At 38.4% G+C, this 13906-nt stretch overlaps 1 protein-coding gene across 3 annotated transcripts in view; it reads left to right on the plus strand.

Annotated features, from left to right (window-relative positions):
- drosha (drosha ribonuclease III) overlaps positions 1-13906 on the plus strand; it is a 216738-nt gene that overhangs the window by 19255 nt on the left and 183577 nt on the right. For all 3 annotated transcript variants that reach the window (XM_041814120.1, XM_041814121.1, XM_041814119.1), the window contains exons 10-13: positions 819-890; positions 1214-1295; positions 4062-4136; positions 10491-10660. In XM_041814120.1, coding sequence (XP_041670054.1) covers positions 819-890; positions 1214-1295; positions 4062-4136; positions 10491-10660 — 399 coding nt within the window. The remainder of the gene's footprint in view (positions 1-818; positions 891-1213; positions 1296-4061; positions 4137-10490; positions 10661-13906) is intronic.

Consider the following 13906-nt stretch of genomic DNA (forward strand, 5'->3'; position numbering starts at 1 on the left):
GTATTGTACTGTATTATCAGAATAATAATAATGTACATTATTGTCAAAAATCAATATTAGTTCTTATTGTTTGATTGATAAAACCCTAAGGAAAAAAGCCTATACATGTTTTCTTTAACAACATACCTTTATATAAAGTATTAAATAAGAGTTTTATGATGACTTGAGTATATATGGATGGATGTAATGTTACCAACTTTAAAGCAGACAAAGCCTCAAGTACCCATGAGATCTTGGGAGCCAGCGGCCGCAACAATGAAGTGGTGTAGCCTAGGACAGTGGTTTTCAATGAGGGGATTGCAAGACACTGAGATGGAGTCTCCAGATGACTTAAAAAACTACATTTAAAAAAAAATCTAATTTACACTAATTATGCCAGACTTTATCCTATTTTCATCACTTTTTCCCACCAATTTTGCAAATTTTAACAAATTTTTGCTACAGAAACACATTTTTGTCTATTTTAAACCCTTGTTGCTTTGTGAATGGCTTGAATGTTCATGAATGAATGTTGAAGTATGGATAAATGCTAAAATATTGTTAGATAAATAATTACTAAAAACTCTCCGCTGAAAAGTAACTATACTATGTACCTTCCACTGATGTTCTAGTTCATTCTGTGATTTCTTGAGTCTACACTCATACATACATATATACATACTTACATATATATACCTGTGTGGTTTTAGCAGAGCTTCACATAAGTAGGTGAGGTTTTAATGAGTTTCCTTGAAAAGCTGTAACCTCTGCCTAACGCCATGGTAATGAGTGGGCCCGTCCTTTCTTCTTCTCGTCCTCTGTCCCTTTCATCATCACAGATCCCATTGTGCCGTGTGATCCGCTTCAACATAGATTACACCATCCACTTCATAGAGGAGATGACACCGGAGGTCGGTAAAACCCCGCTTTATCTCCCAGCTCTTTCTCACCCCTTTTTTGTTTTTATCTCAAATGGCTGAGCCTGAGCACAGCTGAGCCACGTGTAACCCTCACACCTCGGTGCCTGGGTGAGCCCGGGTGCTAATCCTCGTAGAAGAGGGAAAAGAGATTCTGATTACGTCGATAAGGTGGCTTATGTGATAAAGTTAGAGAACAGGATTTACTTATCAGTCATATCTACATTATGGTACTCTTCAGAGCAGTATTATAGCTTTTTATGAGTCTCTTCCACGCACTGTACGCTGACTTACACCGTCTCTCTTCCTGTGGTCAGAACTACTGTGTCCGCGGACTTGAGCTGTTTGCTTCCTACTTGTTCAAGGACATTTTGGAGCTGTACGACTGGAACCTGACAGGTACGAGTGAAACATCAAAGAGCGTGTTTCATGAAAGAGATTTGACAGCTTTACACACTGTTTTTGATCAGAAAGGATGTTTTTGTTGAAAGTGGTACACTTTAGTTGAGCATGAGGAATTAAGTCTTCATTAAGTCTCATTCAGTACCCCAATATGATACATATTAATGAATAGTGAGCATGAATGATAAGACATTTAAAACGATTACTGAAAACAACCAAGGTTTGTCCTCAGATTTTTGCAATCTTGAAGTCTGGATGACTGTAAAAGAAGACTTTTGCATTGAGAAAATTACATAATTTACTCTCTTAAGCTCATTTCTGAGTCTTAATTTCATAAAAGACTAAAGTATGTATGACAGTGGAGCCCCTACATGCATCTAAAAAAGCAGTGAATACAAAAAACCCCAGACATTTAAAGAATTTTCATTGAAACATCTCCAACATAATAGATTTGCACCTTTCCTCCTACCAAAGGACCTTTGTCTAAGCTATCCACTCAGCACCTTATTATGACATCATTCAACACTTTTTAAATTCTGACAGTTTCTGTGCAGTCAAAGCCTTGCATGAGATCTTTGCCTTTTCACTTTAAAAAACGCTCAGCTCAGTGGACAAGTCAAGTGTCGTCAGCACCTTGTGCTATTAAAAATGTACTTTTTTACTGTTCCCTTATATCCTTTTCAATTCATGACAAGTTCATTTTCCTGGGTTTATGTCATAATCTCAGATTTACCTGGAGTTCCCCATTTTCTTGTCATAGTAAAACCATGTCTTTTGTCTTTATTGACTTAAGCATTCAGACCCTTTGCAAAAACACTTGAAATTTAGCTCAGATTCCTCCCATTTCACTTGATCCTTGCTGAGATGTTTCTACTCCTTGATTGGAGTCCACCTGTGGTAAATTGAACTGGTTGGACACAATTTGGAAAGATAGACACCTCTCTTTAGCCTCACAGCCAACAATATCAGAGCAGAAACAAAACCATAAGGTCAAAGGAACTGCCTGCAGAGCTCAGAGACAGATTTTTGACAGGCTACAAAAATATTTCAGCTGCACTGAAGGTTCCTGAGAGCGCAGTGGCCTCTATAATTCTCAAATGGAAGAAGTTTGGCACAACCAGCACTCTTCTAAGAGCTGCTCAAACTGAGCAATCAGGGGAGAAAGGACTTAGCAAGCGCAATATGGCAATGCAATAGAAAAGGAGATTAATTCCAACTAACTGTAGAAACTCTGAGGTTAATGGCGATTGTAATTTTAATTGTTTGACAGTCCTAACGAGACATTCTGTTCAGAGTTGGATTCACTTTTCCTCCACCATTTTTGTTTATAAAAGATGACATTGATTTGCACTGAAAAGCTTTAAAGTTAATCTTTTTTTTACTAGAAGCACTGCAAGAAAAAACAGCTGACGATAAGCACATTTTGTGCTCAAAACACAGAATGTTGAAAATGCTTGACTGCACTGGGTTTGTGTCAAAAATGATTTTTGCCAATAAAAAAAAATATCAGCCCTGGAAATGTGCCCTGAGATTGAAATTTGAAGATGTTTGGAAATTTTATAAAGTTTCCTGCCACACTGATATCAGAAATCCTAAACCCGACCAGGTATTTTATTTTACTTTTACCGTCATGGAAACAATTTAAGCGCTAAGGAGAGCCGTTATAACTCTGCAGTCCCACTGTAAACACCAGTGTAAAGCTTCTGGCTGATCAAAAGATATGGCCTAAAAATAAAATCTTATATTTTTCATACCAAATACAATTTACTATTTTAATAGTTTTTTTTTTCATCCATTATGTTGCAAAGGGTAGAGGGGAAGTATATATTGTGCTGCACCATTTGGTAAAAATGGGCTATTACTTACACTGGACAACCTTGTCATTATGACATGAAACATGGATGGTTTCATGGGTCTGCTGGCTTGGTTATCAAAGAAAATGAGGAGAATAATGATAGTTTTGAAGTTAATATATTCAAATATTAAGCTAAAATAAAAACCTGAAGTTTTTACAGCACTGGAATCAAAATAACTTAAGATTTTTCAAAAAATTAAAAGTTTTTCCTTTTTTTTGGAAAATAAATGTACATATATATTGCACTAGTGCCACTATTGAAGGTGTTTCTCCAAACTAGATAATTCAGCTCTGTCCAGTGTACGGAGAATCTTTCATTTTTGACTGTTTGCTGCACAAAATATGATATTAATTTGGTATTCAAAAGGTCTAAAAAATCTCAGATTTGATTAGAAGTGTGTTTTGACTGAGAATTTCTGCAGCCTTTTATGTGATTATGTAATTGCACAGCCTGACGTCGCGATTGTGACTACATTAGATCAATTGTGCAGCACTACTAATACATATGCATCATGGAAAGTAGTCTTTTGTCGAAATAGAACATAAAAATGCTTAGATTTGTTGCAGTAGATTTACTTAGTTGGCCGCTCAAGGGAAACTGAGACATTTGGAGAATGGTCAGAATCACTCTTGCTGCAAACCTGCTCACATGCATGTGTGTGTGTTTATGCATGTCTTAAGAGAAGGAGAAAAAGTGAGCTTGTGCACAAGTGATCCCAATTTTTCTCTTTCTGATGAGGTGTTCCTGTTTGTCTTGATTCACCCCAGGGAGATTCTAAAGGGAAATAGAAGATGAAGTTAAAGAAAAAATCTAGATTTCCATTTTAAAAAATCTAGGTTTTCTGTTATCTAGGCCTACTTCATAACATTAAAAAGAAAATACTTTATTTATTTTCTCTCTTTTTTAGGTCCTGAAGGTGACAATGAGTCCTCTGGATGCCAGCAGTTCCATTTTATGCCCCGTTTTGTCCGATTCCTACCAGGTGAGACGCTTCAAAAACAACACAGACCTTTATAGAATTTGTCTCCCTCTTGTGGCCAGGCTTACGACATACTTCAAATAAAATGTGACCAAGATAAGAAGGAAAAGCTGCAAATCTCCAATAATGTCTTCAAACCTGTGTGCCGACAGCTGCCTTCATATTTATGTTATAATGTGTGCTTTGCAGAGCCTTAGCTGTGGCTGCATGTAGTTCATCTTTCCTCCACATGATGGTGCTGCTGCTCCATCACACCTCTGTCCTGTTTTTCTCATGACAGCCGTGCCTCCCACCTTCTTTCCATCAAAAAACAATTTCCCTCCCAGCTCTCCCAATTTAGTCGGCTACAAACACTTATCTGCCTCTTTTACAAAAGCACAAAAAAACAAACTGTCCAACGTGATGTTTGTGATGTGATCTGTGCAGAGGCAGGGAGTGAGAGGAGATGGGGAGGTACAGTGAGAGCATGAGGATGTTTGGAAAGTTACAGTGGGAGTGAGTGGGTACGCGTTTGATATTCTTTTTAATGCATTTCCAGGATGGAGCAGGGCGGAGGATATTTGTGTGTCTGTCCATTTGAACGTTTCTAAATGGAGGTCAATCAATTTTGCATGAGTGTCTATTAAACAGGCTCTATTTGACCTGGTAGATTGCATGCACATGCCTGGCTGTATTTCTGTATCTGCTCTCTCCTGATTCCCTTAATACAGATTTGGATGTTGCGCACAACCATTTTTCTGTTCATTCAAGCACCATGTGACATCTGTACCTTTTTCACCCATGCATTTCAGGATGAATCAGGGACATTTCTATAATATGCAATGCAAAGTTAGCACAGAAACACAGACTTTGTAGAGGTGAGGCACGCTGAACTGATTGGGCTGCAACTTTTTTGCTGGTTGTGAGCATCGCAGATGCCTGTCTTCTCTGCTTTCTTTGGTATTTAATTGCAGTAATGTTAAATTGTTGGGTTTGTTACAAAGTTAGCCATCCGAGGATGACTTCAGGCTCTTTGGAACTCTCTTTAGGTTTCTATATACTGCAGAAAAAAAGGGAAAATGTTGGCACATTGTTCAGCCCCAGTGAATGACCTTGTTTTACAGAAAGAGACATTCTGATGCATAAGATCCTCTTTTCTAACCATGCACCTGTATGTCTTTTGTCTGGAAACCATTTTTCAACTCTTAACAGAGATACAGAATAAATCGATTAACCTTTTGTCTGGATTTGTGCACACTTAGGCTGAGAAATGAATCTAAATTTGGATTTAATCACGATATGGACTACTGCGGTTTTCAAATTGCAGAAGGTGCAATTGTTCTTTGAATGTGTGTCAGAATACCAGATTTTATTTTTTTGCAGCAGCGATGTTAAGCTCTACACATGTCCAAATGTTCAAGTGCAATATTTTTTTAGAGTAGTTTGCAAAAATCTTACTTTGCTTGATTCTGTATCTGTATTTGTTATCCAAAATGAGATTGACATTGGAATTATTAGCCCTTCAATACAACAGTTCATGTTGAATTTGCAATATGAGTCAAAATAATTGCTATCAGATATTTCACATTATTGTTCAGCCCTATGGCACATTAGTTATACATTTTAGCACTTAAAGCTGTATTGAATGCTTTATAGACTTTCAGGGAAATGAATTGATCTTAGAAATAATAGGCAGATATATCGAGAGGAATTTAAAGTTAAGGCCTTAACACAAAGTTGTCATACACCATTTACCTCTACTACCAGGGTTCCTGCAGCTTGAAAAGTTCTAGAAAGTCTTAAACTGTACTTTTGAAATTTAAGGCCTTAAAAAGCCTTGTTTTTTTTTTTTTTTAACCAGTGAGAGGCCTTAAATTTTAATGGAAACCTTGACCAAGCTATATTTTTATCCAGCTTTTGCTTTTGAGCTAAATTAATTAAATTTTAATCAAAGTTTTGTGCATTTAAAATGTAAGCTTTATAAAGGAATCTTGTCTTTCTGATAAATGCATGCGATGCAGATGGGGTAAACTCAAAGAGTAACCATGTTGAATAATTATAATTTCAGTTTTGGTGAAAATGCTTATCATTATGATATTTACCATTATCGACGAGCCCTGTTGTCAGTATTGGCAGACATGAACATTTTAAATGATGAGAAAAGGCATTATTAGGCTGTATTAAACCTAAGTGTGTTCTGGACGCAAGTTTTAGGTATGAACTACAGCTTTTCCATTTCAGAAGAGCATTTTATTTATTTGTTTGCTTAAAAGGGGGAGAGCACATTAATGAACATAAGTACAAAATACATATTTTCACATGCTGGAGTTAGCAAAACTGAAAATTTACATCCATAGTCCCTTGGTAGGCAACAAAGCTAAAAAACACTCAGTACAACACTGGTAATGAGCAAACATTCGACAGTGATTTAAATGTAAACTTTGCTGGTGCATATTAAAAAGTGCCATTTTTAAGTGCAAGGAGTGATTTTCCACATGCGTGTTGCAACCACGAGTGCATTACCACAGGACGTACAAAAGAAGGTTATAGCAGTAATAGCAAATAACTGCTATAACCGAACTGACTCATTCTGCTTCTGACGTCTGAAATCAACAACAAGAAACGCTACAAGAGGTGAAACATAAACACGTGTGTGCTCCCTCACATGCATACAACAGTAACACTCACATACGGACAAAACAATAATCACAAGTGCACACAACAACTAAAATACAAGCAGGCTGGTGCAAAACATGCGTACGTATATGTAAGCATGCTTTACACAATAACAGAATGATGAAAATGCAGTGCAAGGCAGACTGGTGCAAACATATGGAGATACATGCAGCAGATGTACCCAGCAGTGAATGCAGGTCTACTTTGTAATTTTGTCTATTACTCTAAGTTCTCCCAAGGAACCTTCCTGTGCTTTCTACACCTGTGGTCAAACTTACCAATTCACTCCATATTCACAAACTAGTTTGTAGAGCAGCCATCAGCATGATCTAATCCCAGTCACACACTTTCACATGCCACTGAGGCGGCAGCAGAAGCAATTTGGGATTAAGAGTCTTGCCCAAAGACATATCGATATGTGGCTGCAGGAGGTAGAGTTTGAACCCTTGACCTTCTGGTTGTTAAACAACAGTCTACTGATTCCTGTAAAAAAATAAGACAGATATTTATTTAGTGCTCTGCGGGGCTCAGTGTCTGTCAGCAGGTTGTTACTGTGCTGTTTGAACCTCTCAGAAATGAAGCTTTGTTTTTACTCTTACTGTCAAAAATACGCTTTGGGCGTAATGCACGTGCAATTAGAATAATTTACTGTCAGTCTTTCAGCACTGGATATCTGCATTTCAAACAATATATCAGTAGTAGTGCACCGATTGTGAGAATCGGTGCCAGTGCCGATGTGTCTGTTGTCTATTGCCACTCGATTTTTAAGATTGCTAACTTCCTCATCTAGGCCAGGGACAAATATTGAATGTTATTGTTGAGCAACAGTATAATTATTACCCGAGCCGATGAAATCAGCAGGGGGTTATGTAAAGGCTTCCGTATCTTTGTTTGTTTCTTTGTTTGTATGTGTACAAGATAACTCAAAGACGGAAAGTCAGATCTTCACCAAACTTTCAGGGAATATTGGGATAGTGACAGGGAAGAAACAATTAGATTTTGGTGATGATCCGCACACCCATTCGGTTTTTCTTGGACTTCGAATTTTGAACACCATAGTAATCAATTGGAGCATGAGTTCCTCGGTGGCACTGCTTAGGCGTGGGTCTGCCGCCTCAGACTGCCATTCTAGTTTTGTTCTTCATTGCAGTAGAACTTCTTTATAAAACTTATTTTTAAAAGAAAGATCTTTTTTTTCTGAAAATAACTGCCACATAGGCTCTTTAGCCTGGAATAAATCACTGCTTACTTTTTTCAAATCAACCTCAACATATAGACAATCCAATTCAACCCTGTATCTCTTTTAAAAATACAGTTATATCATAGAAAAATGATATAATGCCCAGCCCTACCTCATAGTCCATCTTCTCTTGCCTTGTTGCAGCTCAGTCTGTTTCTCCTCCTGTCCAGGATGTGAAGCAGCCCTGTTGGCTGAATCAGTCTCCGGTGGCGAGCATGCCAAGCTATGCTTGTACGTTTGAACCTTCTTATGAAATTAGCAGTCCTTGTACAACAGTATGATATGGTAGCAATGTATAAAGGTGGATCAGACTGTATCTGTTTGAATCTTTGACTAACAGCCACTAACAAAGTAGTCTTTGTCTTTTGTAACACCATGACCAGTGGCTGCTTCTGTGTGTAAAAGTTGTTTCAGGGATCATGTTAGCAGCTGATGAACTTGATGCCCTGACTGCTCTAGTCAGCTGCTGTTCAGTTAATGTTGCGGGGAGATTGTACTCCGTGGTATATGTAACAGGCATTTTTCTTTGTTCAAGTAGGTTTTGCATTGTGTTTTAATCATGCTATTCCACTGGGTTGGGACGTCCCGCTGTCTTTTTGGCTTCATTTCTGACTGCCCTTGCACAACTGCTGGCACACGTAGGCAGAGGGGTCATGTTTAAAGTGTCCCACTGTTTTTCTGCCAGTTGCAACCACAGCCAAGAGTAGTGCATGCTGCACTCTCCTGCTATGAGTTGTGCCAACTGTGTAAGTTCAAACGTTGCCTAGTTTGAACGTAGATTCTTACTTACGACGAAGTTTACGCTCTCTTTAACATTTACCCAGTTGCACCAGCTGAGATATTTTTAACGTAGGCTTAAGTTAGAACTTAAATCTTACATCTACCTCTAACAAGGTGTAAAGTCCTCCGAAGAATATGGTTGTCATAGTGATAGTTCTGAGAGACGGGATAATCCGGAGGATGATTAGGATTTGAGGATTTGACCAGAAATTTTGTGTCAGCACTGCGTTCTATATAATAACACTGTTCTTGTCCATGAGTGGAGATATTTTCCACTGTCTACAGTTAAATTGTCTTGTGTTGGAGTGATTTCACCACTGGATTTCTGTGTGGTAATTTTATACTGGCTGTAGGCTTCAATACTCACATATGCAAAATGCCTTGTCATATTTTTCATCCACACTGGACGCTGTTTTAGGATTAGTGGTGTTAGCATACATTATTTTTAGACGTTAGCATCTATGTCAAACGCTGGTTTAAAAAATGCTTTTCAGTGATTGGTTAAAATGAGAGAAAACATATCAGTGACAATATTTTGGTTAGATTGGATGTAAATTTCTGCTAGTTAAGATCAACCTTACATCTCAGTGGTGCAACCGAACAAAGACACAACTTTAGTTACAACATAGCTAGTTTCAATGTAGACTTTAGAGGGGACATAAATTAAGGCAGAGTGTACTAACAGGCTACTGATCTGGACAGCAAGCTGGATGGATTTATTATTGGCTGCATATGAACAGTGAATGTGGTTGTAATCAGTTACAATCCTGTAATTTGTCACTCATCAATGTATCCCAAGGTTTAAAAGATCTTGGGAAAATTGCCTTTCCTACAGTGCTCTCTGGGATATGAAATTTAACATGATTATAAAGAGCGTGAAAACAGAAGCTTATAGTGTTTTTTCTTGAAAGGTCACTTTCTTTGAAAGCTGGCTTTTAATTTTTGTGATTTTTCTGTTTTCTGCTGTTCTTTTTTTTTTTTTTTTTAAAGATTTATTTTTGGGCCTTTTGTGCCTTTATTAGACAGAAGGAGAGTGGATAGACTCGGAAACAGGGACGAGAGAGTGGGGAGAGACATGCGGCAAAGGGCCATAGGCCAGATTCGAACCCAGCCTGCCCATGTACACGGGTGTGCCTTAAACCATTCGGACATTGGCGCGCCACCTGTTTTATGCTATGTTCTAATATGCACAGGTCTCTTGTAAATAAAAATTCCACACTTATGGAAACTTCCAGGTAAAAAAAAGTGCAAAAATATGGTATTAAATAGTCTTAAAGTTTGTTTTCACAAAAAATAGCTATCTAGAGGTGTCACTTTGGCTCTTGGAAACTGATAATGTTCATTTTCTTGCATTTCTTGACAATTTTTAGACTTTTTGCCTAACCAACTAATCTTGGAAATGATCTGTAGATTAAATGGGAAAAATAGCAGTTGGGGGACTTAAACAAAGTATTTCTCAATCATTAATCTTTGTGTTTAGTCAAGGAATTGCAGGTTAGCCTAGTAAACATTAACCCTGCTGTGAAATATCAGAACCTTTTAAAAATCTACTACTGGTGGCTACATAAAAGACACTTTAGCTAAATCCCTAGTGAACTGCATACCCTCTAGATGTGTTTCAGTGTTTTTGTGTGGATATGCATTCATTTAGTGTGGTTTCTCCTCTCCTTTACTCGTCTTAGATGGAGGGAAGGAGGTGCTGTCCATGCATCAGGTGCTGCTGTACCTCCTGCGTAGCAGCAAGCCGCTGGTCCCTGAGGAGGAGATTGCAGACATGCTGCAGTGGGAGGAGCTGGAGTGGCAGAAATACGCGGAGGAGTGCAAGGGCATGATCGTCACCAACCCAGGCATGGTGAGTGAGGCCTCGGCTTCCCTGCACAGACAGGAAGTGGCCTTGTCTGTTTCCTCAAGGGCAACCCCCAACCCCCCGACGCTGCAGGAATAAGACCGCTCCTGTTAGCCCGTGACATTAGCAACCCTCACCTATTATCCCCAAGGGCGTTTGCTGTCATCAACACTGTTCCAGCCGAGGCTTTTATGTCACAATCAAGTTGGTTAACCTTCGTGTCTGCTCCATATTTTAAAGGATGTACAGTAATTGTGTCTGGGGAAAGGTGAAGATGTCATTGCTAGCTTAAAGGTTGCATATGAGCCGTGAATATGGTTGTGTAACCTTTGGCGTGGGTGAGTTATTGAGTCAACTGCGTCTCCTGGCAGGCCTGAATTGTTGCTGTCAGAGTTTCCGCATAGGTGGGTGTATAATAGTCCTCCATCCCCAGACTCAGGTTAAAGATTGGTCTGCCAGTCAACTAAGTCTATTAAAAAGGTCATACAGCGATTTAACCTGAGTGCTGGAAAATATAACTGTTCGGAGAAATGGTCAGCAGAGGCTATCTTACATATCAAACTCACTATTCCTTTAATTTCTTTAGTATTTTTTCAATAATTGACCCTTTTTCAAGCGCTGCCCTCACCAGGGAAGTGATCCTTTCTTAAGCCCTGCCTTTCTAGGCTCCTTTCTACTCAAAACACCTCAAAATACCCATGATTTTACTTATTTATTTATATCCCCAGTTCCCAAAAAGTTGGGAAGCTATGTAAAATACAATTTAAAACAGAATATATTTTCAATTCTTATAAACACATATCTTATTCACAATCGAAAAAAAAAAACATATTACATGTCATCATGTCCCTAAAAATCTTCGCTCATGTGGAATTTGATGGCAGCAACATATATCAAAAAAGTAGGGACAGGGCTGTGTTTACTATGGTGTAGCATCCCCTCTTCTCTTAACTACAGTCTGTAAACATCTGGGAATTGAGGAGACCAGTTGCAGGAGTTTTGGGAGAGGACTGTTTTCCCATTCTTGTCTGATTATGTCGGAATCTAGCTGCCCAACAGTCCTGGGTCTTCTTTGCCAGAATTTTCCCTTTATGATGCTCCAAATGTTTCAGTTGGTGAAAGGTCTGTTTAACACCCAGACTCTTTGACTGTGAAGCCATGCTGTTGTGATGGATGTGGTATGTGGTTTAGCATTGTCTTGCTGAAATATGCAAGGCCTTCTCTGAAAGAAGTGTTGTCTAGATGGGCGCATATTCTACTCTGAATCCTCTGTCTAATTTTCAGCATTGATAGTGCCTTTCTAGATGTGTAAGCTGCCCACGCCATAGGCACTAATGCACCCCCATACCATCAGAGATTCAGGCTTTTGAACTGAGCCAGGACAACAAGCTGGTCTGTGGTCCACAGGACATGGTGTCTATGGATTCCCAAAATAGTTTTGTGTGACCACAGAACAGTTTTCCGTTTTTCTCAGTCCATTTTAGATGAGCTTTGGCCCAGAGAAGATGGAAGCGTTTCTTAATCCTGTTCACATATGGCTTCTTCTTTGTATGATATAGCTTTATCTGTCATTTGTGGATTCACGGCAAACTGTGTTGACACAACGGGATTTCTGGAAATGTTCCTGAGCCCAGTGGTTCTCAACTGGTCTAGCCATAGGACTTACTACCTCCATAGTGCGAAGTTATGACCCAAATTTCCCGTTGCAGTTTGGACCCTTGATAGAGCAACACATATAACTGAACAAAAATATTGGGCAGAACTTTGTGAGGACATGCATGCAGTCCTGTCATTTAACTCTGTTTTACCATCATAATTTAGATTTTGGCTGTTTGTTAAAGATTTAAGAAAATGAAGACATTAGCATGGGAAAAACCAGCTTTCTTGATAATTTTTCTATCCAAGGTATCAGGATTAATAAGTCAGAATCACAAAAATGCTCCTTTTATACCCAGTCGTGTTACTGACATGTTGCCAATTAACCTAATTAAGTGTAAAATCCTCCTCCAGCTTTTTTTCAATAGTACCACTTACTTTTCCAGCCTTTTTTTGCTCTCTGTCCCAACTTTTTGGAGGTGAGTTGCTGCCATCAAATTCAAAAGGAGCTAATTTTTTTTATTAAATCATAAAATGTCTCAGTTTCAACATCTGATATGTTGTTTATGTTCGGTTTTGAGTTTCTAGTCCAGTTTCATGACTAATGTCTCTTTGTAAAGTTGAACAGGCCTTTCTTCAGGTCCCTGCCAAACTTTCTTCAGTCATAAATCACAAAGGCCGTTTGCACATGCTTTATTGCTTTATGCTTTATTTGAATGATTTAAGTCATCAGGTTGTAAAATGTGATATTTATTTATTTAAGCTCTCAGTGTCTGCCTCCCTCTCTAACTCAAGGTCAGTTCAGTAAAAAGGATGATCATGCAAGTGTAAATAAAAAATCATAGTGTTTTCAAATGACAAAAAAATGTGGAAATCAAGTTTTTTATGAGACAGTCAAATCATAAGAGTTGTGAAGATTATGAATTTATTATTTCATCAATATAAAATATATTTTTTGCGAAGAACAGTTCAGAAACCAGTAGTACCATATGTTTTTTTCATGTGCATGGTTGAAATCCTCATGTCATATTTTGTCCTAATTTTTACAGTTTAATGATTGTTTATTGCCTTCCAGGGCCACATTAACTGAGCAGGGGGGCAGAATATATCCCCTGGGCTGCCTGTTACCCATTTTTTAATTAAACATTCTAACATTTTCAAAAATTTTTTATTTAAACCTTTTCTTTGGGATGTTGTCCACTTTGCGCCATATGACCTTGAATCTCTGCTTACTCACCTCTTTAATTGAACATTATCAGTGTATTGTAAACACAAGAGTCTGCTAGACAGGCACACTAATGACACAAAGATCATTTTCTGCATGGATGTTCAGCAACAAATAGTCCTCTTGATGGCTTATATTGTAGGATATCTGTAATTTTTGCACCGGTGTTATCATTTTAGCTGAAAAAGAATGTCAAAAGGTCGGGATTTTAAGAATATGTAATCACCTGTCCTCTGCTTTAAGTAAAATGCTCTTTCAAGGCTATTTAGGCCATCTTATTCTTTGCATGCTCTTATTTTGTAGAAGTTGTGCCCGCTTTGTTCTGTGAAGGTCACACGTTAATGCTGCAGCAAATAATGGGGTTCAGATGCCAATCAAGCACGCCATGCTCAAGTGATTATTCTACGCAGTGGCATGTTCGACAAACGAGG

The sequence above is a fragment of the Cheilinus undulatus genome, linkage group 19 (assembly GCF_018320785.1).
Source record: "Cheilinus undulatus linkage group 19, ASM1832078v1, whole genome shotgun sequence".
NCBI lineage: Eukaryota > Metazoa > Chordata > Actinopteri > Labriformes > Labridae > Cheilinus > Cheilinus undulatus.